Source organism: Poecile atricapillus, chromosome 4, assembly GCF_030490865.1.
Source record: "Poecile atricapillus isolate bPoeAtr1 chromosome 4, bPoeAtr1.hap1, whole genome shotgun sequence".
In the NCBI taxonomy this organism is placed as follows: domain Eukaryota; kingdom Metazoa; phylum Chordata; class Aves; order Passeriformes; family Paridae; genus Poecile; species Poecile atricapillus.
The window spans coordinates 26,971,558-26,999,153 of NC_081252.1; the positions used below are offsets into that span (position 1 = coordinate 26,971,558).

Here is a 27,596-nt window from a genome sequence, read left to right on the forward strand (position 1 = left end):
ATAAAATGGGGTAGAAACTGCCAGTTACCTTAGTTCTTAATAATTAACTGGAAGTCCTTTCATGAACTTAGTACCTGAGTGTGGAATTTGGAATCTGACCTTTACTACATCTAGATAAACAGTGTGGCCAAGCCTGTGCCTCTCTCTGCAAGCTCCACTCTCAGCTCACTTCTTGGAGGTTCTCACACTTCATGCTGCAGTCAGGAGCTTGGCAGAGTCCAGCATGATTCTTCTTACCGTGCTGTTCCTTTGCATCATTTCCACCTACTCAGCCTCTGTTAAAGGTAGGTCTGTACTGGGCTTTGTTCAGCTTCTGCCTCAGCAGAGGCATAACCAGCATGTGTATGCAGGTCTGTTTTGCCTCAAAAATTGTCAGCTTTAATCAGACATACTTGAGTAATACAAGATGCATTTAGTAGTTAGGTTTAAGTGCTCGTGGCATTCCTCTCAGCAGAGGTGATGGAGGAGATGATGTTTTCAAGTGCACAGGGCCAGTGGTGTGACCAGGAGATCAGGGATCTTGACCTTGCTTAATCAGGACATACTGTGGGGGCACCGACTTCAAAGGGACTTTTCACACACACCCAGAAGTTAAACACGTGGAGTGCTCTGGTGGAGCATAGCCAGGAAGTGCTCAGGGCTCTCCAGGTTTCAGCTTCTGAGCAGTTGACTCAGCTACTACTGAAGTCAGTAAGAAGCATCTTGTTAATTTCAGGAGAACCTTGCTCTGTAGTAAGTCTTGAAAATCTGGATGTCTGCAGAAACCCTGTGAGCAGAGCTTTACTCAGCTGTCCTGATGAAATCAAGGGTATGAAGTCTTTGAGACTGTCTGCTTCAGCAGTGCCAACGTATGAAGCAAGGGAAGGTGTCTGTACTAGTGACCCTTCATGTACAACTTCACATTAAATTTAGAGGAACAGCAACCTTATAACATAAGCTGAGTTTTCAGTTTAATGAGGATGTCTTGATCATGATGAGAAGCAAGGGGGACATGCTATCCTGGGATAACCTGTTTAAAAGGCTGTGGAGGTGCTCTCATGGGTGCCATCTCCTGCTTCCCGCAAGGAATCCAGGACACTGTGTAAGCACAGAGCAGCAGCCTTCCTTCCTCCCTGCCTCTATACACCCTCATCACAGGAGTTATAAAGGAGAGAAATTTGCAGGCAGTGCCTTTACCTGTGAGTTTATTTCATGAGACTGCCACGTTCAGTTTATGGCTAGGTACCAGTGTGCCACATTTCTGGTGTCTGATCTTCCCAGTTTCCCCTTAATATCAATTAAGTGAAGCTTCTTGATGCAAAGTAATATTTGCTTGTCACATCCTCAGGATACTGAGCAAGCATTTTCTCTTTAATTAGTCATCCTGACAGCTCTGCCAGATTTCCTCTCTCTCTTGTGCAGAGGTTGAGAGCTAAATTACTGGCCCAAAGGCCACTTAGAGCCTCAGTGTGAGAGCTGGGATTTGGATTAGTGTTTTTACCTTTTCATCAGGCCATGCTGCCTTTGTGAAATATTGAAACATTATTCTGTTCAATTCAGGTAGGTCAGCAGACATAAAATTTTCCTACTGCAGTTCCACTTGAAAAATGTTTTCAGATAAGTGGATGGGGTTTGCTTTTTAAAGCTATCTGGTATCAGAGACAGTGGCAAATATGATTTATGAAGGTAGAGCTAGCAAGTAGTTAGAGACACACATGCTGTGCATGCCATATGTATTAATAAAAGGCACAGGACTTGACAGCTGTCTCTACTCATGCAGTGTAACCTTCTGTATTATACAGTATCATGATTTAATTATAGACTTGGCATGTTACCCTTAATGACAGACACTTAACATTACTAGTCAAACTATGTGTTATGCACTCCACCTTGGAAGCAGCACTTCTGACCCCCAGAGAGCATGCCTGGGCTGATGGCAGTCTGTGTGTCCCTCTCTCCTCCCTTCTCAGGCAGTGGGACACTTGCCATCAGCTGAAATGTCAATGGCTGCACAGGCAGCAAGGATTCCAGTGCTGTGCTGAATACAAAGAAAGGAGCTTCTAAAAGGAGGGCTTTCTATTAAGAAAAGTTTTTATCAGAAAAGTTTTGCAATATTCCTTATAAAATAATACCGGTGTTTTCTTCATGGAGGTTGGCATGAAAATTTAGTTGGGCTATTTTGAATACTGGTTCTGGTCAGTGACCCTGCATCTCTGTCTCTCATCTCTCAAGATCCCCCTTTCCTCTCAGCCTGACCACATATTCAGTCATGTTCCTTGGCTTCCCCATTTCCATGGGGATAAGTGCTAACTCTTTGGGACTGCTTTCAGTACTGCCTGATCCCTGCTGCTTTTCTTATCATGATCCACTTACCGTAAGATCATCATCTTACCACGATCCACTGTTAGCCTACCTTTTCCCAGTCTGGCAACTTAAGGTGTCTTCTGCCCTGGCTCCTACAGCATTTTCTATGCGTGAAATGGTGAAAGCTTTCAAAATCTCATGTTCTTCTAGCTCCCAGGAATAGTTTGCAATTATTTGTTTCTTCCATAACACTTGCAAGAAGCTGCTACATCATTTGCTCATGTGTTTCCTGTAGGATGGAACAGCTCTTTTGTATGTAGGGGCAAGCAAATGCTAAAAGGGAGGAAGAGGGAATGAACTCTTACAAAAGGAGAATAAAACCATGTATGTGTTCAGTTGGGGGGAAGGAAGAGGGTAGGTGAAAAGTGCTTTTAACTGAAAATAGGGAGGGAGCAAAACCACGATATGCACCTTCTAATGCTCCAACTAATAAGGCACTTGTCTCAGAGAATCCAGATAATTTCTCTTGGATGTGCTATTCCCCTACTTTTTTCTTTAGATGGGACTGTGTTTAGAATGCACCTAGTGGGTGGTATTCCTAAAATCTCAGCCAGTACTAAGTCCTTTGCACTGCAGTTTCTGCTGCAAATGGATATTTTGAACTGGGAGGCAACTGGCTCCAAGGGACTGCAGGGAATCAGGGGTGTCCCTGGAAGGCATAGCCACCTTTGAGCAGGCACTGAGTGCCCTCTACTCTCGAGGGTAAGGTAGCTTCAAAGCAGGGAATTGGGGAAGGAAATTGGATAGGAAATTCACAGTAAACCTGCAGGAAGGGTTGTATGCCTCTTGATGACTTTGTTTTGAAACAGACACACAAGACATGCAAAACCAGACAAGCCCCGTTGTGCCAACATGAATCCTCCAGCTTCCCTGGTAAAAAATCAATAGTTACAGTTTTGGCCACTCACATGAGAACAGGCTGCACCCACTGGGATCACCAGACTTGCTGCACCACATCCAGAGCTGGCATGAAGCACAAGTCCATTAGTTCTGTAACTTTGTCAGTTTGTACAACTTGCAGACTTGGCTTAGTGGAGTGTCCATTTGGCTCAGGGAAATGTTCTCTGAAGCTGACCTTAATCTGCTGCCATAGTATCTGAGTGAACAGGGGAAGGATGTGAGCAAATCTTAATGAAGCAGGGGTTTTGGACTCTTTAAGAACTGCAGACTGTGTCCAACCAGCCATGATGGAACTACCCTGTGCACCCACCTAAGTGGGCTTTAAAATATTCTAGTGAAATAAGACTGATTCTCCTTTCTATCAATGCAGTGTTTTGAAATTTATTTAAGTGAGTCAGATAACACAGAGGGATATAACATAAATCAGGATAGCCTGATGAATCTCTGCAGAGGACTTTGAAGACATTGATTCCATTACAGCATGCTTAAGAATTTTTCTGAGATGTTGTGAGAGATTTTTCTTCTTTTCTCTGCCCTTCCCCTCATTTGTCATAAGACTGAGATGCATCTCCCTGAGGACAGCACTTTGTGTTTCTTAGATTAACTCTGTTGTAAACTTGTTGTTTCTGCTCTGTACCTCAGGAACTCCATGAAGAAATTTCTTGCATTCAGTGGTGCAGCATTTGGGTGTGTGAGGCTGGTGCTGTGCTGCTTACAGGTAGCACCTAAGGTCACTCTATGTGTGTTTGCTTTGAGAATGTTAAGAGCACTTAGTGTACAGGCAACTTCTTTTCCCTTCCCTTTTATATTCCTTAAAATATATAAATGACAGCAGAGATACAGCTATGGGGACAATTATTTAGTTGAAAGAACAAGAACAAAATTATTTAATATAAGAAGTACGTTCTTAATGTTTTCATTACATTCATTGCAAGACTCTTAATGGAAAGATTCCCAATAAATGTTCAAGAGATGCAGAGAATGATTTCTGTTGGCTCCAATGAATCACATCAGTGCATTTCAAATTGCTAAACACACAAATTGCATTATTAGTAACAGTATTTTGAGTTGCAAATAGTTTTGGATTAATTTGTAACACTAACATAGCTGAAGAGAAGAATCTGACAGTTTTAAAGAGCTAGAAAAAAGGGTTTTGTGACCATTCTTATGTTAAATATGTACAACCAGTGTCAACTCAATCACAAAAAACACCAGCTGCTTCAGTGGGACAGCCTCTGTAATCTAGAGTAGCAGGATCAGTCCCATAAATCTTTCATTTGTAATTAAATTTTTGATTTTCTAAAGGTGTTTCTTAGAGAAAATGGTAGATTATGTGAGTTAGTCAATTCTGAAATGCTGTTTGTTTTTGCTTTCCAAACAGGGCACACTACTGGGCCAAGCCTAAATAATGACAAGCTATATAAGTTTGCTTACTCAGCTGAAGTCTATGTTGATCAGGTGAAAGCATCACTGCAGAAAAGTGCAGGATACCGGATTTCTTCTGGTGTGGATGTCAACCTCTTATGGAGAAATCCTGAAAATGATGATGACCAGCTGGTCAAAATTACGGTAATTACTGCCATCAGACAACTTAATACATACATAATGTTTTCTGCACTTATCTAGCTGCTAAACTGATCTCAGACAACTCACTTTCAGAAAGCCAGCTAAACCTTTTGTTCTCTAGTCTCATCAACTAAACCCAGCTGCTTTGATGATCTGATTCCTATAGAATAAGATTTCACAAGTATCTATCTAATATCATAAACCAGAACTTCAGAATATCTCCTGTATTTAGAAATTGCTTCATAGAGCACGTATAGCTTCAAAGAACTGGTGTGCAAGCCCTTACCCAAGGGGCAATATGTTGTCTGAAGCCCTCAGGTCTAGCTACAAATCATGAAATTTTCTGAACAGAAACTGGGTTTGGTACTTAGCTTTATGGTGAGATTTTCTGGCACTTATTTCCCCAGCTTCTTTTGTAAACATTGACGCAGTAATCATGGAAGATGAATGATCAGAACCAGAAATGCAGAAATAATGAACATTTATTATGTGATTTAGTCTATCTAGCCTACTCCAGGCCAATTCTGCACTGCTCTCTACATTAATTTTCTCTGCTTTTACTTTGCTAGATAAAAGATGTTCAGGTTGAAAATGTGAATGAACGCCCAGCTGATAAAAACACCTTCAAAGGAAAAAGCACAGAGAAGATCATCGGGAAGGAGTATCTGGAGGCTTTACAGAGGCCCATAGTGATCGAGCTAGTCCGTGGAAAAGTAAGACCCTGTCTTTTAAAATTCAGTCCCTAAGGAAACATGGCACAAATATTTTGTAACAGACTTGAAGAATTTACCAGTTCACTATTCACTCAGTGTTTTTAATAAGCTATTGTGTTTCCTGTCACTCTATGTGAAATACAATAGTTTAGAATAGACTGTAATTTACCGTGTAGCCCAAGCCTATTTTGTATTGAGAACACCACACAGTGGGGAAGTAAAGAGCAGATTGTCCACAAAGATGTAGGTACACATTTGGATATATGCACAGTAGCTATGTGGGGTTTGTGCTATTGACTTCAGTGAGGGCAGGATTTTGTCCAAGATCTGAAGGCAGAAAAGGAGATAAAATTTGTCATGAGGGATGTTCTACTGAGTCTGTGAGGAACAGTATTTATTAATCACTTTAAAGTCTTTTCAAGTATTTTACTGGGACTGCTTTTCCCAGCTCTTTGGTTTGCTTATTTACTTCTGTGTCAACTGCAGTTTCAGTGGTCCCAAGTTAATGAGCTTGATGGTGAAAGAGCTACAGCCTTACATGTTTTTCCCCCACTGGGAGACTATCTCCAAAAATCAGAAGAAAAGGGTCAGAGAGCAGGTGTGTCTCAGCACGTGCCTGGGTTTTATACCCTGCCCTGGGAGAACACCAAAGCACTGTCCCAGCACAGAGTACCCATGTCCATTTGTAGCTCTCAGAGTCCGTATTTCTCTGAGAAGGGGATTCGAGCACATCCATCCCACTCTTTTTCCCTGCAGAGCTGCTTACGTGTCCCCTTGTACTCAACCTACTCTTCTGGCCAGGGAGTGGTGAGGCTCGAGCCATGGCTGCTCCCACCTCCTGCCCCTGTTCCTTCATGCTCCTTTTGATTTTGGCATTAGGCCAAGAGCCCCATTTTCCCCTCTGCAGCCCTGCAATGCCTGGCAGGTGGGGCATGGGCAGAGGGGCTGTGAGAAAGGAGGAAGGTTGAAGGTCACACTCCCTTTTCCCTTCTGCAAGCGGAGTGAGGGCTGTGACACTCTATCCCAGCAGGATCTTTACCTCCTGCTGTAAATAGGCACTGAGCACATACCCTGGCTGCCAGCTCAGCCTGCTGAATTGCAGCTGCTATCAGACCTGCTCAGTAACTTTCAGACTCAGCCTTGTCATCAGTTTTACACAACATAAAAAGAAGCAGGACAGCACTGGCTGTGAATTGTACACATCCCTACATGAGAACAGAGGTACCAGAAGAACACAGTCAGAATGCATCTTCTCCTTTGCACGCTTTCATATGCTAAGGTTAAGATGTAGTATTAAAAATTTGGGCTTTTTCTCAGGTAGTAGGGTCTATACACTGCTTTTATGATTTCATTGTGGCATGACACTTTCAGCCTTGGCACAGTAATTTCACTTTTCAGGGTTGCCCTGAGATAACACACTAATTGTACTTACAGTTCCAGAAAAAGGGGCACTTTTAAAGCACCTTGAATGCAAAGTGGAGGTGCAAAGTCTTGTTACTGGGGGAGAGGCTCAAGCACAACAGTTGATCCATGAAGTGCAAAGGTTGTGATATGTTTGACACGTCATTGAAGTCATTCTATCTGTGATTTATCTGTGATTCATCCTGAGTTTTTGTAACCTGTGATTAAAGTGCAACAGATATCATGCCCCTCTGGGGACCGATTACCTGAGGATTATGCAGAAATTACAAAATTATGAAAAGTTTCCCTCTGATTGCAGATTCCAGTTTTCCAATTCTCTCTGATTCCAGGAGGAGAGATGCTCACTGCACTGAAACTGTACTTAGGTTCAGCTGAAGACCAAAACATATTTGTACTGTTATTGTCAGGCCCTGAAGCCTCTGCAGTTTGTTTAAATAAGGGCAACAGATTCAAATTCAACTTCCTTAAGAGAAAAAAATAAAGGGAGTGGGTCCTCACTATTCCTTTCTTATTAAACCAGGTATGTTATACACTTTTGAATGCTTTTTGTAATTTTTTTTTTTTTATTCCTACAGGTCAAAACCTTCTATTCGTATCAAAATGAACCTGGATTTACTCAGAACATTAAGAGAGGTCTGGCTAGCCTTTTCCAGCTACAGTTGCACTCTGGCTCTTCCCGTGAGGTATGGTGCTCTATCAGGCAAGATTATCATCACCTGAGGAACAGGCAGAGCCTGATCTGCTCTGAAAGGCAGACCTGTGGCTCCTGCTGACTTCAGAAGGAGTGAACTGTGATAGAAATCAGCCCTTTGATCACATATGGGACATAAAGACAGGCTTCTGAATATTTGGTGACACAAGCCAAATTGCTGCAATTAGCATAAAGAAGTAGTGCAATCCATTTGATTTAAAATGTTTTTATAAATTTAGCACTATTTGGTAATAAACCACCTTAAACCAGGTCACTATAAAAGTGATTATACTGCTGTTTAAAGTTGGTTGATTCCTAAATTCAGCTCAGTGAAGTCCCATTCTAAATCCAAGTACCCACACAAAGTTAGTACTGGTTTAGCTGCATCCATTTAAGTTGCTTTCCATTGTTAAATTTCTAAACCTGTCCCCTTGAACAAAGATCAAATTTAACTCAAATTTGTGAGTATAGTGTGAGGTGCCTGGTATTTCCTAAATATTTAATGGTTTAAACAACCATTGGTACTTTTCTTCATAGCCATCTAATGAATAGTAACCCTGTCAATCCAAAGCAGATACTTAGAACCACTGACATCCTCAAAACTGTTAAATAAACCCAAGCAGTGCTGCATCTCAGGTGCAGGATTCCAACAGCAGAGAAAATGCTTCATCTTTGGAAGATATTGTGGGGTCCCAAAGCTAAATTCAACTTGTCCTAATCTAACTGTCTTCCAAGGTGGACATTTCTGGGAAATGCAATACTACTTACCACGTGCGGCAAGATCAAGTGACTAAAATAAAAGACCTGGACTCCTGTGAAACAGAAAAGAAAATATTTACCAGCCACAACCGGGTATGATTTCTGTAACAAAATAAAATCTATTCTTCCTATTTAAAATATATTTTTTGCAGCTACTACTCATCTTCTCAGGAGCCCTTCTTGCATTAGAGAAAGTAAATTCTATATGTAACTTCTGCAGTTTTACTGGCCCAAATATCATATGTAGTTCCCACGGAGAGAACAGGGAAGGGATTCTCCTGTGGTGTAAACCACTTCGGCTCAGCTGATACATAGTGATAAAAGTAACCTTGTTCCCATCTGCTGTAAATGTCAGGCAAGATGGTGACTCCTGAATGGAGCCTGGTCAGGCTTGCCTGGAAGGTCACAGGTTTCCCTAATGCACAGGTGTAATTCAGGAGATGTGCCATAGAGGTAACTGAAGCCCTACTACAGCTCTAATGGTCCTCCACTGTTAATAAATGTCTTTCTAAATGGTCACTGCTGAGGGCAGGCTGGACACCTGCTGAGGGCACTGGGATTCTCCACATTAGAAACGGATCTTTCTCAGCCCAGAGAAGTACAAAGACAGCACACAGTCTCTTAATAAACTGCCTTAACACTATGACTGGGTTCCCAATTTTCACACTTACCACAAAGGCATCATCTTGTTTACAAAACACGAAGCAGTCAGCCACCTTGTTTGATTTGAGTGTGAACATGACAATCTCATTTACAAGACATTTCTCTGGAAAATATTCTTGTCTTATTTAAAGCATATCTTTAACTAAATGTAGTATAAACTTAAACTAAATTAATGTTTGCTCAGTTGCAGCCTGCTCTGTAACTTCCTGCCCTGCTCCTACTGTCTTTTACGCTGATACTTACTGAATTTGAAGCACTTGGTGTAGAAGTGAGTAGCTTCTTACTGCAAAGGGAATTCTCAAAAACCTGGTTCATAGGCTTAGTTTGAGATGCCAGTCTATATGCACCTTCCTCATATGGCTCCATTTCATTACAAGTCTTACCCTCATTTGGAACTGTGAGCTCTTTTCCTATTTTGTTGTTTGTTGAATGTTTTATTTTTTAATTATTTTCAGATCTTGGATGTCAGTACAAAAGCCTCATCTGCTACAGTTTATGTGCTGGAAGACAGTTTCTTTAAATCCATTAAGGCAGAAGAAAATTTTGTTTTTGCTCTGAATTACCGGCGAAAAACAGGTGCCAAAATAGTTTCAAAGTAAGTTGGACAATTGGACTGTCACTAATGGTAACAGGACTAGTGATTCAAGTCAGGTTATATGTGTAGGTATTAAAGAATTGAGATCTAAAGCTGTGAACTCTTCAGGTAGGGATTTGGGTCTCTTTTTTATCCATATACAGGTCCACCTGTGCCAGGTACTAGGTCCAACTTTGATTAAGGGTTCTACCACACTGCAAATAATAAATAATGGCATTCATAAGAAGTTAACTGAAAACAGCAGGAATTTACCAGAACCTTTTAATCTGCTATTAGTACTATAGGTGTGCTGTCTTTTCGTTTCTCAAAAAGTACTTCTGATGGATTTGCATTTCTAGCTTGTGAGAGTTTGGAAGTATAGAAAATAAAATCTACTGCATAGAAAGGAAACAACAGTGAAGCCCAGATCTGTGTTAGACTTCAGACTCCAAAACACTGAAAGTGTGGAGATACTCATACAAGATAAACGATTCAGGCATCTCAGTAATAGTAGATATTTGAAAGAAAAAGTACATTCAAAAATCTCACTTTCCAGATCTTTTAAGAACAAATATATGAAACATTTCAGAATGTATGTGAATACTTAAGGCTGTTTATCAAGAGTTAAAAATCTGTGCTTTAGACAGTCTCTCATACAGATATTTTATTGCATGTAACTCTAGCAGTAATTTTGCTGGTATCAGATATTTCTGTTACCTTAAAAATCCAACAGACTTGCCATGTTCTGAATATTTTAAAATAAGATTTCAATAAGTCTGTATTCTATATTTTTTTTGTCTGTGGAGGGGTTTTTGTTTCCTCTTGGTGTGATTTCTGCACCTCTGCACTGATGGTTGTGCTGTAATGGTATCCTCACTGTGTGGATGTACAGGCAGAGGCTGGAACTGAAGTCAGTCCAAGCTGGGATGGGACTGATCGCTGCAAAGCAAGTCGCTGGTGTGATCAAGACCTTGGACCCAAATTATGTTGCCGTGCCCCTGGAAGCAGAGCCAGTGAAATCTGAATGCAAAAAGTGCCCTTCAGTAAGTAAATACAGGTTCATTGGACATCAGGTTGCTTAGCTGAGCAGGACAAGTGTGAAAGCAAATTTTCTGTCCAAGCAGAACTAGGACAGGTCCAATATATCAATATAAAATACACCCTGGAGTAGGGAGTACGGAAGTGTTGCAATGGTGCTCACCTCACAATAGTGTTGTAAGATCTAACACTAGAAGTTCCAACCTTTTTGCTCTCTTTTAAAAACTGGAATATTTCTCCAGATCACTAGAAAATACAAAACCCTCTTGTTTCATCTTACTTTTGCCAGCCTTGAGATGGCAGAAGCTTGTTTCCTTTGGGTGGAAAATTAATTTTAAGATGGTTGACTTGTGTTTGTAAACAGTTCTGTCATGGAGGAGCTGAACTGTTCCTAGGAATTCAAGTTCATTAGCCATTCCTCAGACAGGCTAAGCATTTGTTGGTAGCATATTTAGCCTCTTCTTACTACCTGACTCCGAGGAAGTATTTTGTTTAAAGAATTTTATATGTATTTTTACAAGTATAAAATGGGGCTTTATATTATGGGGCTTTTTTTATTATATTTAAGACATCTGAAGGCTAAGAGAGTGGCACTGCAAATGTATAATCTTTTGTGTTACTAATGATGTTCATCATAAACTAAATTACTACAGTGATTACTAGCAAACAGTATTAATGCTATTACCACTGAGGAATGAATGGGAACAATAATTTTAGGATCATTATTCTCTGGTTGATAAGAAAGATGTAGCTTCTATTTATCACACATAATTTTATTCCTCCAGAGATACTCCTTATTAGCACTAATATGTTCCTGTATTGGAACTTGTGCAAGTTATTTGGAAGTAGCATTATACTGTAATAATTTATCTTGTCTAATGCTTGTTGAGCCCCAGGGAAGACAAAAAACACATATTTGGGAATATAGAAATGATGTTGCATGTGTGCTAGAGCAGTTTTGAGCAAGGACTATTGAGGCATCCTAAACAGAGTAGGGACAGGTGGTTTTTCCCTGACTCCGCCCGTTGGGGTTTGTGCTGACCAATTTGTCACTTGGGATTGAGTTTGTCATAACAGTTATAATTTCCAGACCAAGATAACAAACACAGGGTATAATTCCAGAGCACTGCCTGGGGACTGAGCTATGTCATTATAGACCTAATGGCACGAGGAGAATGAAGTTCTGCTTTCTCACTGTATTTTTCAGTAACTGCTATGAAAAGATGGGCTCTATAAACAGAACACTGTATCCAAAGCAGCAACATAGCATATGGTACTTATATATCATAGTATACATTAATGTCCTGCTGACATGCTGTGCCTTAGAGTTTTACATTCTCAAAGCCCTTTTTAAATGGTAACAGGTCTTATCTCTATGAATTTGGTAAAATAACCATTACTATCCTAATTTCCCAGATGGCAACACTAGCTTTTTTGAGGTTATGGCAAATGTTTGCACTTAAAATTGGGTCTAGATTTCTGTGTTTAGACAACATAAAGCATGCTCTTTTCAGAAGAACTCATTCATTGTACACTCTTTTATGCTCATGATTCCTATGGGAAAGGATTCTTGCCCCTTCTGAAGATGAGGTGGGTTTGTTCTATCTTGTGCAGCCAACCTTTGTATGTTGGTAAACAGCTGTCAGGCACTGACATTCAAAACCAACTCCTACTCAGTTTAGAACCTCTTGGTTTGGCTGCATTTTTCCTAGAATGCCCACAAGACCTCTGTTCTTATCCCTCTGTCAGAGAAACACAGGTCTGTGTCCATGCTGAGTTGCCATGTGGAAGTGTGTGCATCTTGTGCCGTAATGTTTGGGTTATTAAATCCAAACTTTCCTGACATTCACACCAGGAGAATGAGGGCCCTCAGAAAAGTCAACTGTTAACAGTTTTTTTAATGCCATGGTCACTGCAGCAGATGGCAGCCGATCCTTGTAGCTGTTGAACAGCTTGAGCACCCCCTAAAGAGGAAGGCTTGGTCTCCACTCTCTTTTGCTTTGGGTGTCTCCGTCTTGCATCTCCCATCTTGCTTGTCTCTAGGGTATGGGCTAAACTAAGTAAGAACAGCCCACACAGCTGGGCTCTGCACAGGAGAAAATACAGGAGTAATGAGGCTAGAGGTTTTTTTCCTGGACTGTGGTGCAACTTCAACAGGGGGAATAAAAAGTGCCCCATATGTTTATCCAATTTCAGTTAATAATAGCAACACTGACCTTGGTGCTGAGCACTAATCACCAGTTGAGGTTAAAAGACCCATCTGTGCCTCAGAACATGAGCTCCTCCCAGGTGGTCATTAATCCTCAGGAAATATCCTATGTCTCAATCACTGTTGCCTAATTATTGTTTGTTACAGTCAATAGAAGTTGCACTCTGTACTGATGAATGATACTTCTAATTGCCAGCAGGTTCAAGTGCTATTGCCCAATACAAAACCCACAGTGGGGAAGTATTTTAGTAAAGGTCAAATGGGTACTACTGTTATTTCCCACTCAGGAAAACTGCAGTAAAGAGTGCTGTAAAGAACATCTGAGTTTTCACCAAGGAATGTTCTCAATAATTTGAGATAACAGAGGCAAAGGCGAGGGAGAGAGGAAAGGTCAAAATACCAGCACCAGTTTCTTATGGGAGTGAATCTGGAAGGACAGATATGGTGCTTGGCTACCATGTTGGCTCGTTCAGGTAAAAATGTGGTGTGGGAATAAATACAGCAACCACCAATTACCTGCTCTAATACCATCTTGCCTTTCATTTTGTACAATAGCTACAAATCCCTTTGTATATGAGTTTATGAACAAAAAAATGGGAATAACTTCTTGGACATTCAATCCTGTTCTGTACTAACCCAAAATTACCATCTTCTCAGAAAATATGATTAATTAGTGAATTGGGGATTGTGCATCTCCATTTTTTTAAAAAAAAACTACTTAGGAAGAAAAGGGAACATAAGGCAAACACCAAATTCACCAGAAATCACAGTAAATTTGCAAGAAAAGAGAATTAACTTTATTCCAATTACAGTATAAATAAATTTTATTGTTCCAAAAAGAGATTGCATCTATGGTCATATACAACGTCAGGAAAATACTAAAATGTTGGAAGAGAGACAGCTATAGAAAGATTTCAAAGATATTTGTGCTGGGATATCATAAATTAACTAATACTGAGCTAAAGGATCATCAATCTGTTGGATTTTAGCTAATTTGAGCAACAGTTGTCCTACATATTTGCATTTATTTAGCCTGATTTTGAGAAATGAAACCATAGTCTGAGAGATTTGACATAATATGAATTGTTTTTCAGCTTTCTGAGCACTGGCAGAGCATCAGAGAACATATGCATCCTGACAAACTTTCCAAACCTGAAGCAGCAAAAAGCTTTCTGTCCTTCATTCAGAACATCAGAAAAGCTACGAAGGAGGAGATACTGAAAATTATTAGAAGTGAAAATAAAGAATTTCTGTAAGTTACCCTGAACAAGCTTTTAAAAGGTTTAAGTTACTGAAAAATGCAGAAGGGCAAATTGCATACAAAGTGATTGAATTCTCATGGTGATGTCCTAGCAGTGCAAACCCAGTGTTCAGTACTGTCTATAGGAAAAGGATTTTTTTTAAAGTTATGTTTGTTCTTGTAAGATAATAAATTTTCAGCACACCCTTCAGCCACCAGGGTTGTATCTACAGTGCAAGACCAACATGCTTTGTAGTTTAGCCAGAGGTTCTCACATCAAATGCTTGTTCTGAAACACCCTCTAACTTGTTCTTGACTTCCCATTTGTTTCCTTCAATAGGAAATACAACAAAGAAGGGGAAGATTGATGACTGGGCATTGTCCTAGTATTAGAGTTTGGTTGTGAACAGCATGCACACCGAGACTTGAGAGTTGAAAAGCATTTCTTAGTCATATGGTTGGCATCTTTCAAATAAATTGTAGCAGTTGTTAGGAATGCAGATAAGTCACTCAGGTAGCATAGAAGCCTTTTTTCTGTGTGCCATTGTGCATGCACTACTAAAACACTTCTTTATATATGCAAGCTTGTCCTGTAAACTTTAATACACTCATGATAGCTAGGTTTTTTTTAATGCTTTTTTGGTCCCCTATTTGCATAAATTCAAATATTATCCATGGATATGAGTACTTTTTTGAGGTGAGAGTTCAGGGACACTTCTTTCAACAAGGGTAAAAGATTCTCTTACTTGCAATGAAGAGCTGTTTCAGTACACTAGCTTCTTTCTCTCAATATGCAGCAAAGTCTTTCCAGTACTGACTGGCTCATTGCAATGATATGTTCATTTAATTTCCACTTCTTTGTAGTCCACAGGTAGTGGATGCTGTAACCTCAGCTCAGACAGAAGAATCACTGGAGGCTGTACTGGAGTTTCTTGACTTTAAGGATGCAAGCACTTTTATCCTGCAGGAGCGGTTCCTGTATGCCTGCGGATTTGCTTCTCATCCCAGTGAAACACTCCTGAAATCATTAACTGTAAGTCCAAGTAAAAAACAAATTCAACAGATCTAATATTCTTATGCCTTGTCCCAGTTGAAGGGGAAGAGAAGGAGAAACGATGCTTGCTGTTTCCTTTCTTTATGACTTCCAGGGTTTCCTGTAAGTGTGCCATTAACATAAAACCTGCAAACAACAAACAATTGATAGGTCCAGACTGAAAGTTTATTTACTTTGTAAAATATTACCAAAATCTAGTACTTGGAAAGGAAACAAGGAAACATAATACTGAACGCTAGGAAAATAATTTGAGGTTTGTTTGATTGTTGCCTTATGAAAATCCTGTAACCAGAACTGTAAATCCTTTTTTTTTTTTCCCCCAAATTAGTCTAATGGAGACATTGAATGTAACTCAAGGTGAAAATGGCACTGGGTTATTATATGTAATATATATGTAATGATAGAGCTGTGCTGTGCTTAGCCTGAGCCCAGGCCATCGTGGTAATCACTGCCCTTGCATTGCATTAATGTTCACAGAAAATGAGTGAGCCTGTTGAACCCACAGCAGAGTGTGGCTTGTCATATTTACACTGAGACACTAAACAGCTTTGCTTTTGCACAACAGGAGAAGTTCAAGGGGGATGTCGCCAATGCAGAAATCAGAGAAACTTTTGTCATTGTCATGGGAGCGCTCATTAGAAAGCTGTGTGACAGGGAAGGCTGCAAGCTGCCAGTGAGTATCTGATGGTCACTGCTGCCCAAATTCTGGTCTGCAACACACGTTACTGATCCCTGGTGATGTTACTGGGAGACCATGACGGACGTGGGAAGCAGATTCTCCCAAATAAGCCCATGAACTCCTATGTTTGATAGAGAAATTTTATTTTTTTTTAATAATGACTTCTACTTTGTCAGATTTAGGCTTTAATCTTGTCTCTTCCCATTTCTGTAGCTGAATCTGCCAGCAATAAGGACAGCTGCCTTTTCCAAAAGCTTTGTGTATCCTCAGAGAAATGCTGGCGCACTCAGGATCTGTTTATTATTTGCAATCACCTTAGGTTTTTTCACCTCTATGAAGAAAATTAATTGATTCAAGTACTCAACTGTGCCCCAAATATGCACAGAAGGAGGAAGACTTTTACTCTGAGCATGAACTGAGTAGATGCTGGTATTAGAGGATGAGAATGATCAGACAAGGCTGCTGGATCTGTGTTGTTCAGCACTGCAGTGTACTGCTGAAAAGATACAGACCACCTGAACAGGCCCATTTAATTTCCCTTTTAAAAGCCAAGCAGTCTTATAACATTATGTTATGAGGCACTGAAGAACACTTCCCTTGCCTTTTTTTTGTGGGGACTTGTTGGCTCCACAAGGAAGACCTGTGAAGTCCCTGAATTGGGGCAGGAGCAGCTGGCAAGTGATAAAACTTTGGATCAGGTGCCACCGTGGCTGCAGTCACTTTGGTTATGCTTGAAGGAAGCCATCAACATGCAAATGACACCTTTGCTAACCCTAAGCAACAAAACCACACCAGAACCCAGCCCTGCCCCTTCTGCTCCTGCAAGGGGGAAAAGGGAGGTTTATAAGCACCATTTAATGTGCTGTTGATTTTCTTAGGCTGTTGTGGAAGCCAAGAGGTTGATTCTAAATAGACTGGAGAAGGCAAATAAAGATGACAATGTGCAGATGTACCTGCTGGCACTGAAGAATGCACTCCTTCCCGAAGCAATTCCAGTGCTTCTAAAGTATGCTGAGTCAGGAGAAGGGCCCATCAGCAGCGTTGCAGCCACTGCCTTGCAGAGATATGATCCTTCCTTTCTCCCCAAAGAGGTAAGAAAATACACTGCACAAGAAAAGAAGTGTGGGAGACTGTATTAAAGATAAGGGATAAATTAACAGAGTTCATTTCTTGTCATCAGCAGCATGGACAGTGAGGCTGAGTACAGTCTCAGTAATTTTGCTGATGGCACCAAGCTGTGTGGTGCAGTGCTGAAGGCAAGGAATGGACTGGTGGACAGGTGCTAGTCAGCCCTTGTCTCCAGGGTCTCGCACAGCCATCAAAGGTGGCACGCAATCTGCGGGGAAAAGCGGGCTCTGCTCGCCAGAGGGAGCGCTTGGGCACCCGCGCAGCCTTCTTCTGCTTTCACATAGTCGGGCAGAGCACACACACTAGGAGAAGGGTAAAATTAGTTCCATTTTACCCTGCAGCCCCCAAGAGTAGGAAAAGACATAGAAAATAGTGAGACAAGAGGTCCTGTCTCTGCTGCATTATCTTGCATTCCATTTCATACCTGGCTGGTATGATATTCTGTTTCATGACTTGCTGGCCACCAGGATTGAAGCTGTCAGGGTGCTGCTGTGGAATGAGTGTCCTGGAGACCATTTGTCAGGGGCTACATGGCTTTCCACGGACTCCCCTGTAACAGAGATGTGTCACAATCTTCTCAGGGACACCAGGCCACCACAGGCACTATCTAGAAAATTAAAATAACAAGATTCTTGATTTTTAAAGTATATATTTCCCTAAGAGTCAAGAAAATCTCTGTCTTACCACTGCCACATTTGTTCTTAGTGCTGCTACTTATTTACAGCCCGCTTTGAAAACCAGTGTGTAAGGCTGTATTTGGTCTGTGGCTGAGAGAACATAACAGATGTCCCACTTGTCCTTGCGGTCACTGAGCTATACATGTCTCAACATTCCAAAAGGACCAGGAAAAACATGACGCTGAAAATATATCCTTATGTATTAGCCTTAGCTATGGAGCTAACTTAAGCTAACTTAAGCTGATATTATAAACGAGATTCCAACCTGTACTTTGCCCAGTCATCTGCATGAGCATTGAGTGAATAATGTGTTTCCTGACCAGGTGAAAGAAACAATGAACAGGATATACCACCAGACTCGCAAAGTCCACGAAAAGACAGTGAGAACCACAGCAGCTGCCATCATCCTAAACAGTAACCCATCCTACATGGAAGTGAAAAACATCCTGCTCTCTATTGGGGAATTGCCTATGGAAATGAACAAGTACATGCTCTCCATGGTCCAAGATATACTGCACTTTGAAATGCCTTCCAGGTATATTAAGTTCAGTGTAAATAAATACACCCCTTCCTTATAAAGAACACGCAGGTTCTCATGAATTATTAAAACTTAAGGAGAGTATAGAAAGATATCTTATTTTTATGTCTCTTGTGTTGTTGTTTCAGAATAAACCCCTTAATTTCAATGTTATTCTTTTGATATCTATTCACAGGTACAAAAAATAACTAGGCATCTGACTTGCATTACTGTGAAAAATGTCATCTGTTGATCTTAATTCTCTCAGTGGGTCCCTTGCTTTTATATTTTAAGAACTGGTGATGTGGAAAAATTTTAAACATCCCACTGTGAGAATGAAAATAATATATATCTTCTTCTCAAAATCATTAATCTTCTCAAAATCTTGCTTGTTTTCAAGCAAGACCTTTGCTTGCCTTTCTTCCTATGACTGCAGGGAGTACCTGAAATTGAAAGAGAGACTCTGGGTTAGAGCAGATTTTTAGTGGGAAAAGGTAAGGGTTTTGAAGACCCTTTTTCCTACTGGGGAATTCACTCTCTCTCGAATTTGATCTTTCTACCAAAAAGTAATACATATGGCACTGTAACATTTTTGTACCTCAGTGGTTTTGTTTGTTTGTTTTGAAATACCACAGCAAAATAATCCGGCAAGTTCTGAAGGACATGCGTACCCATAACTATGATCGCTTCTCCAAGACAGGCTCTTCCTCTGCCTACACCGGATATATCACACGTATGTAACCATGAAACTGCCTTTGAACCCTCTTCATATTCCCAAACATTTGATTAATCCACTAGTTTAGTCACAGGTACCTTCTTTCCTTTTTAATTAAGGTGGTCCTGATGTGACATCCACATACGGCCTTGACATCCTCTACTCTGGCTCTGGCATTTTACGGAGAAGTAACGTGAACATCCATGTTTTTGACAGAAACACTGAACTTCATGCCATCCAGGTAACTGCCACGCTGTACATAATAACTAAGGTCCTTTTCTTACAGCTTCTAAATTAATTCAGCTAATGCTTAAGACCATAAGGTTTGCTGCACCGGGCAGAGAACAAGCCAATAACAGGGGAAAACCCCACAGTGTGGCATATATTTGTCATAAACAAAACAACAAGTGTTTTGTTCTGCATCCTGCTTCAAGGTCTGTACCTGTGTAAAGCCTGTGCTGTTTATCTGCTGTTATCAATAAAAGCTTTGTGAGTTTGTAAAATCAGGTCCCAGTTCAGGTATGTCACAGAATGGAAATTCAAGGAGTAGACAGATTAAAGGGATTTAAATGTCTGTGTTTCAGACTTTTCTTAATATTGGCAAGAACCTTCAGTATTATAATTCTCCTAAATTTATGTAGGACAAAAATTGTGCAGTGGATTGTCTCTGGCTTTTCTTCCCAACTGTCCATGAAAAATAGTTATATGAATAAAGGAAAATCTGTTTGAAAGAAAACTAGTCTCATGATTGTGATCTGCCTGTGGGTCAATCCTACTCAGCACCTAAAGAACAAAAGCATGGCATGAAATTATTTTATTTTTAACTTTTCTAGGTGCTCTACCTAGTTCCATTAAGTCTTAACCTCATACCTTTTCCACTTCAACTAAAATTCGAATTAGGCTCTTAGACATTAAGAAAATATGTGGTGTTGTTAATAGTCTGTGTCAGGCAGGATTTTTTCATTGATTCTGTATCATTGTTCCTTTGTAGGTGGTGATCGAAGCTCAGGGTCTGGAGTCCATAATAGCTGCAACTCCAGATGAAGGCGAGGAAAACCTGGACTCCTTTGCTGGCATGTCGGCCATTCTGTTTGGTTTCCAGCTCAGGCCAGTGACATTTTTCCAAGGGTATGGTGATTTAATGTCTAAAATGCTTTCGGCAACTGGAGATCCCATGAATGTGGTGAAAGGACTTGTCCTGCTCACAGATTTCTTCCAGGTACTAAAAGCACATAATTTACTTCTTTTTCTGTCTCTTAAGCACAGATGGTTCCTCCCCCACACTGCTATTGTCTGACACCTTATCTTCTTTCTTTTCAATGCTGATAAACCTGACCGGTCTTACACAGGCTGCCCATACTAGGGGAGCAGTGGAAAAGTCATGAGTATTAAAAACCAGAATGAAATTACACGAAAAGCAGCCTAGCACAAAGGTGAGAACAGATCTTCTAGAAAACAAAGTGACACTGAATAAAAGCAAATCCAACTGAGTTTCCTGTTGAAAACTCATATTGCTTTCAGCTATGACCTCCCCTCCCACAGTTTCTTGTAATATGGTATTGTCCCATGTGGCCACCTAAGTTTTCCTCTTCACAAGTTGTCCAGGGACCATTGCCTAACTGAACAACTGAACTGTTGTTCAGTTAGGCAATAATTGTCAGGTGAATGAATCAGATAACTATCCTTCAAAGAACAATGTTAAGAGGTTCAAATTTCATCTGTTTATTTCTAGGCAAAACAAGGAATTAAAATAAGGATTACACAGTTTTTATGCAACTGTCACCCCAAATGATTTGCTAATTTTGTGCTTAAATAGATATAGATATAGATATAGATATAGAGATATAGATATAGATATAGAGATATAGATATAGATATAGATATAGATATAGATATAGATATAGATATAGATATAGATATAGATATAGATATAGATATAGATATAGATATAGATATAGATATAGATATAGATATAGATATAGATATAGATATAAATAAATATCTACATAATGTGTTATTGGAGGACTAAGAATCTAGATATCTCTCTCAAAGTGCAGGGTCAGCACTTGGTTTGATATGTTTGCTCTTCCCAAACAGGGATCTCCTTAGAACCTGTGGATTTAACAGCTGTACTCAGCTCATGGAACATCTGCACTCTCAAACTTTACTTCTGGCTTTTCCCTTTTAATTCTTGGCAAAAGAAAATTCCAGAAGTAGATTATGAGACAGTCCACTCTGCTCAAAATTACAAAGAAACACCCTCTGCACATGACAGGTTTTCCCATCCAGAGCCCAGCTCAGCTTCTTCTAATGGTATTTTAAGTCCAGAGGGCTTCCCAAGTAGTGCCCAAATTGGCTAACCAAAGCTCATTCCAACAGTGCTTTACAGTTCACACGCAGATTATGGGCAAAAGCTTTATCGTGACCTATTTAACAAACAGACCGCAGAGGTGAGAAAGATAATCGTGTCTAGTCCTGAGCATAGGGAGCATTTAGGGAACTAAATATTTCCAACTGCTGTGCATGCACCAAGCTCCAGACATACTCTGGCTGAATCAGCTGGCTGGGCACCCCTAGAGCTCTGTCCGCCAGCAAATTCTCCACTCCTTGTCTTTGGAGAACCTCTCAAAAGTCTGGGGCAGCCAAGGCTGGGACTGTGTGCCATTTTTAACAATATCAGGCTGCAGTGTTTTCAGTCAGTCACTTCCTTTTTGGAAGCCTCAGCAGCTGTGTCTTACCTCCACACCCCATTAGGGCAGGAATGGTTTAAAGCACTGTTGAACACAGCTTCAGGCTAAGCTGCCTTTTAGGCACAGCCCATCTTTTTAAGAATGGTCCTATTGCTACGCTCCAACTCAGCAGCACATCAACATGGTTTTGGCACTTCCACGTGGCCACAGTGTTGTCTGAGGGCTAAGAATAACCAGAAATTATATTCCTGCTATAAAATAAACAGCTCTCATAAAACTCCTTTTGAGACTCCTAAGTCACCTGCATTAAAGTTCAGCAGTGTTAATAGTTCTCCTAAGCAACACACCTGCCAAAAGCCCAGAGAAATTAAATACTGCATTAATAGGTCAGAGAAGCCACTTGAAAGCCAGACCCCAGTGGAAGGTAGCCAGTTCCCAGAGAAGTGCTTGTTGCAGCCATCTCTGTGTTGCATTACAGTTAAGTTGCATTACAGTTCAGTATGTAAAGAAACTTTTTTATTGAAACATGGCACATTTCAGCATTTTAAACAGTAACAAACTACTGATTCTGATCTTTTGGATCACATTTTCCACTGCAAATGAGACACAAAGCTTAAAATAGGAAAGGAAAGGAAAATACCTCCCCTGAGGAGGCTGGGTCCCTGTGATTTACACCTCCTATCAGCCTGGATTGGATTTGCACATGAGACGAGGGACAGGGCTGAGCTATAAATAAGGAAATAGATGAGCTAGTAAAACACAAGACAAGCGCTCCTTAGCTTCTCTGCTGGTTTCAGTGACAAATACAGCTTAATTCTAGCTGTAGCATTTAAGTCTTGAACTGTGCAGCCTTTGTAAACCCAGCCTACTTTAATATTCTTGTGTGCAATTTGACAATATGTCTAAAAATATCTGCTCCTCTGGTTGTGTGTACATATCTCTGCCAGCATGTATACTGTTACCTCCTCACTCATTAGCAGCTACCCACCAATCCAGCCCCAATTAAAAGCAAAGTAAAATAAAGTAAAACAAGCTTTATGTTCACACCTAAACAGACCAACAAGGGAAGTATTTTATGCCCCATTGCAGTTAGTATAAAAACTCCCTTTGATTTCAGAAAGACCACAATTTCAATCCAATATTTTAACTTGGATGAAAATAAGGAATCAGAGCATCGTATGACCACACTTGCATTTATAAACCACAGCCAGCCCACTGGATTCTTTAAATCTCAAGCCCACTTTAGCAGCAACTGACTGCCAAGATGGCTCTGCCAAGGAAATAATTTCAAGGATAGTTAACTTACCCTAAAAGGTGAAGTAACCATGTATAGCTACCATAATTATCTGAGTCTTTGATTAAAGCCGGATAATTTTAATGTTCTGAACAAAAGTCTCCCCCCGATGTCGCTCCTTGCTGTAGGGATTAGGAGGCTAGACTGACTTTCTGCTTGCTTCTTTCTTAAATCTTGGGGTAGCATTTGTTGGAGCCACTGGACCACCGAATAGCTAAGAAGAGAATAGAGACTTCTAGGGTACCTGGACATCAAAAAGGGGGAGGAAATTCACATTCCCACATATCCTATAAGGGCCTGCAACATTACAGGTGCTGAGAATACCACAGACACAGAAACCTGGGAGGAGGGAGAAAACCATCTGTGAGACTGGAGAAGGTGTCCTGTATGTGAGGCACATGATCAAAATAAGCTTTTCCCAAATTAATGTTTCTTTTAAAATGGTGAATTAATCCACCAGTTCTTAGGGAAGCAGGACAACTAAGTAAAGAGAGATGGATTGCCAAGCTGGGTGAACCTTAAAATCTTGGCTGTGTGTCAAACCTCAAAAGTAATGAACTGCCATGACCCTGAGCTATATTGCCACTTCCGAAATGAACTTTGTGGATGTGTTTCCAGTCCAGCCTTACAGGTTTCATGAAGCCGGGAGCACATTTGGTACTTGATAGAAAATGCATTAAATGCAAATTAAGGTGCATTAGCTGTTGGGTTTGGCCACCCAGCCACTGAAGACATAATTCCTGTCATATGGTGGGTTTGGAGCCACTACACAAGTGGCAGCATCCTACTGCCAGTACAGTTCTGCTCAGGGGTGCTGAAGTTGCACTGCACTGAACCTGTGCTGGGCTTTTAGCACGGAGTTTAATCTGATTTAGCTGGACTGCCATCACAGCCTCCGTGGGGCTTGTGTGGTAGCTCTTGGAGACATGATATTCTCTGCAGTGACACTCCATGCAGAAATTGTGCCAGCTGGCACACAGGGGAGAAGGGAAGGATGCAAGGTGCCTTGCTGTAGCTTCATCCCATTTTTGAGGGAGGGATGTGCATCAGGGTGTTTTGTCCATCCTTTCAGAAAATCCCTCTATTCCTTTTTGTTCCTGCAAAATGACAAGCAGTGTGAGTGCAGTACCAAAGGGAGTAAGGAAAGCTCTGAGGTCTGCAGTCAGTAACCTGTGCTTTCTCACGGCTCCAGGAAATCCAGCTGCAGTCTGGGCCCACAGCCCATGCAGAGTTCATGGGTGGGCTGGCCATTGACATCTCTGGAGGGATGGAGTTCAGCCTGTGGTACCGGGAATCCAAAACCAACGTCAAGAACAGGTGAGATATTCCCAGCACTCTCTGTAGCTGTAGACAGCTCAGGTCTCTGAGCTATGGTAACAGCAATGAAATTAATCTAAATGTAAAAGACCTTGCAGATGAGTTAGAATTAAGCAATTAAATAAATAGAATTAAATATTATGTACATGGGAGAAAGTTTGTACTTCTCTTTTCCTTTCCCCCTGGATAATACCAGTTCCCACTGGTCTCATGTGAATTTATGTACTTTTACATGAAGAACGGGCTCCTTTGAGGGCAGTTTTTATGTATGTATGGTAGGACTGTAATTAAATTTCCTCTTTTTTAATGTGTTTTGAAATAATTGTAATGTTGGATTTTTTTGGTAGGGTAGCCATGTTTATATCTGGTAACACTGAGGTGGATTCCTTCTTTGTAAAAACTGGCATGGAAGCCACTTTGGAAACAGAAACATCTTTGGATTTCATCTCCACGGTGCAGTTTTCACAGTACCCATTTTTGGTCTGTATGCAGATGGACAGAGTGGACTCTCCATTCAGGTAAGAACTAGGGGCACACACTTTCTGAGGTGTCCTTCCAGCCAGCTGCTGGAACGTTTGGTTTTCACAGACACAAGAGGTTAACCACTGAGGCCAAATTCCAGCCTAACACAATCAGGTGCAGTACAGGCTGTTATACACACTGACCTCTCTGCTAACCCATTCCTCCCTGTCCCTCACCCCTGAGATTCAGAAATAACCTTTCTGAAGATCACAACTGATTAGCTCTGAATGTGCACTTCAGTCCATTTTTTTTATTTGATTTTGCAAGTGAACTAACTTGAGTGGCAGGACAGCAGTACCCTCGTGTACCATCAGTTCTGACGGTGAGCTCAGCCAGCAGTAGTTCTCTATTACACTGTTGAGAGAGGAAGAGCAAAGCCATAAATGAGCTTCAGCATCTGCTGTTTACTACGGTCAACAAAAGTACCTGGTCTGTTAAACTCTTGCAGCTATCGTGTTTTATCATACTTTATTAAGGCACCAGTTTTCCTGAAAACTAAACAACTGTGCAATAAGGTTAAAAAGATGCTCTTCAGTAGCCAAAGAATAGTAATTAAATTTGGTTTATTTGGTTTACTGCTCTCTCCTAACCCCTATTTGCTAAGACCTAAGGAAGATAACATTTGCAGAACCTGTGCCAGATTTCTAGTCAGGTTTTTCTCATCCAAAAGATGATTAAAAACCTGAGAGGAATCAAAGACCTTGAGAATCTTCAGGAAATGCTAAGAAAACAAGTGTCTGCTGTTCTGCAGCTACTAAAACATCTGCTGATCATATCTGCTCACTGTGGAAGTGCCACCTCGCCCATGCACAAGGTGTTTGTAACAGGGTGCAAGCTCTGCGCAAACCTGCTAATTCCAGAGCCTGGTGCTGTGTCTTTGCAGGGCTCACATGACCAAGTATGAGATCCTGCCCTCTGGCAGGCGCTACACTGCCAGGAGGGGAAAAGCAGCCACGCTGGCAGGGAATGAGTACCCTCTCCACCAGGAAAACTCCAACATGTGCAAGAAGGTGTTTGGCGCTAAGTCCGACTCTGCCGGCAGCTGGTTTTGAGAGCGGGACCCGAGCTCCTGCTTTCCTGAATCCCTCAGTGACTCAGGCCTGCGCGTACCTTACCAACCTGGAGCTTGACCTTGTGCTGCTGCACTTAATGGGAAATGTGCCATTGATTTCAACGGGCCAGGATCAAACTCTCAGTGCGTGCACAGTGTTTACATATTAACCTATATTTAAAACTTTTGTAAAAAGGGAAAAAAAAACCCTTAGGCAAATAAATACCAATTTGGTATCATTCCATGCACTCCCTTAAGGGTGGTGCTTGTTCTTGATTTTTACCTTTTTGTGCCAAAAAGCAAAAGTAATCCTTCCTTTTTTCTTTCTTGGGGAATACAAAAGTCTGTGTTTTTGATGTGCAGGAAGAAAAATTATGATGTATAAAGAATGATTATTTGTAAATGTATTTTAAAGTATTTAGGTGTTTTAGGCCTATGACCAATCCCCATTCAAATATTCAATTTTCAAGTACAATTAACATCCAGATAAGACCATGAATTCCTGCTTAGTCAGTATTGCCTGTTTACAAGAAAGCAGGTTCTATTTTACATAATTTTGAAGAATTTTGTTGGGTTTTTTAAGCAGGCAGAGCTCAATTATTATTATTTATCTTTTGGAGTTTTTTTATTAACTGCTGTAGTTAAATACAATTGATTAACAGTATGGGGTTATGTTTCCAGAAGGACTTACAGTTGTCTTAATTCTGTTCTCACTGAAATCAATGGTATAATTTCTGTAGCTACCAGAAACAGGAGCGGAGTTAAGCCAACACTGGCTGCCCATCAAGGTTGCCTCCTAAAAATTTGTCTCCCTGTGTGTAATCAAGGCAGGTGTATTTAAAAAAAAGGAGCACCCACTAAGGGAATTCTGAAAGATGAAGAAGGAAAGGGTTGTGAAAGAAATAGATTTTGGATCCACAGTTTAGCAAAGCCTATGCTGAGCCAGAACATTTTCTTCTAGGTAACTTAGGCTTGCATTTCAATGCAAAAAAAAAGTAATCACTACTCAGAGAAGTCCTTAGATTAAAATTACTTATACACTTCAAGTAGTGTCTTCATAGGATCTGTAGGGAAAAAAAAACCAAAAAGTTTTACATTTACATCAGCATTGCAGATTAAAAAAATAATATATCCCAACTCAGCTGATCTCTGATCCATCTGATTTAATTTTTATAGGACAAGGTGGGCAATTGCTGTTCACAAAAAAAGTAAAATAAAAAGCCAAGAACAATTGTTTATTTAAAAAAAAACCCAAACCCAAAAGCAGGAAGGAAAAACTCATAAATTGCCATGAAAAAAAAAAATTATCACAAGCTTAGGAAAAAAAAATCCAAATTATTTTGTGTTGTAAAAAACCAAGAGTGCAGACACCTGCAAAAATCAAACTGTCAGTGGTATGAAATAGTCTGCTTGTCTTTCCTGAAAATGCTGGCACATTTCTAGTCAAAGACTAAATAAAACAGGTAAAAATACAGTGTGAAGAAATTGTTTCCAGTCTTATTGTCTGATACTTTCTGAGTAGGGAAAACCTCTCATTGGGGAAGGAATGCTGTTGATGGGGTAAGAGGCACCATTTTACTCAGCTTCACAATATGAAGCAATAACTTAGGTTGGCACTCACTCGTCCTGGGCTCCCTCTCTGAGACCTCCAGCTGGATCCACCAGGGGCTGGAGATGCCTGCCCAAACCCTCTGCCCAGAGGAGAGGTAAGACCCAGGCACTCCTCCTCATTGTCAATTCTGCCCTCAACATCCACTCACAGTCTGCACCCTCCGTGCTGTAGACACTGATACCTCCACTATTGTTTCAGGATCAAACTGAAGACAAGCTTTGG

The 27,596-nt window shown here is 40.7% G+C and overlaps 1 protein-coding gene across 1 annotated transcript; it reads left to right on the forward strand.

Annotated features, from left to right (window-relative positions):
• Positions 1-113: 113 nt before the first annotated feature.
• On the forward strand, positions 114-27,234 carry MTTP (microsomal triglyceride transfer protein). The gene is made up of 18 exons (XM_058837609.1): positions 114-284; positions 4,625-4,812; positions 5,379-5,522; positions 7,520-7,627; positions 8,371-8,487; positions 9,513-9,652; positions 10,524-10,674; positions 13,973-14,130; positions 14,983-15,151; positions 15,738-15,845; positions 16,730-16,942; positions 17,980-18,191; positions 18,809-18,906; positions 19,008-19,129; positions 19,880-20,107; positions 24,065-24,189; positions 24,537-24,707; positions 25,595-27,234. The coding sequence occupies exons 1-18, from the start codon at positions 224-226 to the stop codon at positions 25,761-25,763; spliced, it is 2,682 nt and encodes an 893-aa protein (XP_058693592.1). The 5' UTR covers positions 114-223; the 3' UTR covers positions 25,764-27,234.
• The last annotated feature ends 362 nt before the right edge of the window (positions 27,235-27,596 follow it).

Coding starts and splice junctions, on each gene's coding strand:
- MTTP (XM_058837609.1), top strand. CDS start 224: ATGATTCTTCTTACCGTGCTGTTCCTTTGCATCATTTCCACCTACTCA. Junction 285..4,624: donor CTACTCAGCCTCTGTTAAAG/GTAGGTCTGTAC, acceptor CTTTCCAAACAG/GGCACACTACTGGGCCAAGC. Junction 24,190..24,536: donor AAAACCAACGTCAAGAACAG/GTGAGATATTCC, acceptor TTTTTTTGGTAG/GGTAGCCATGTTTATATCTG.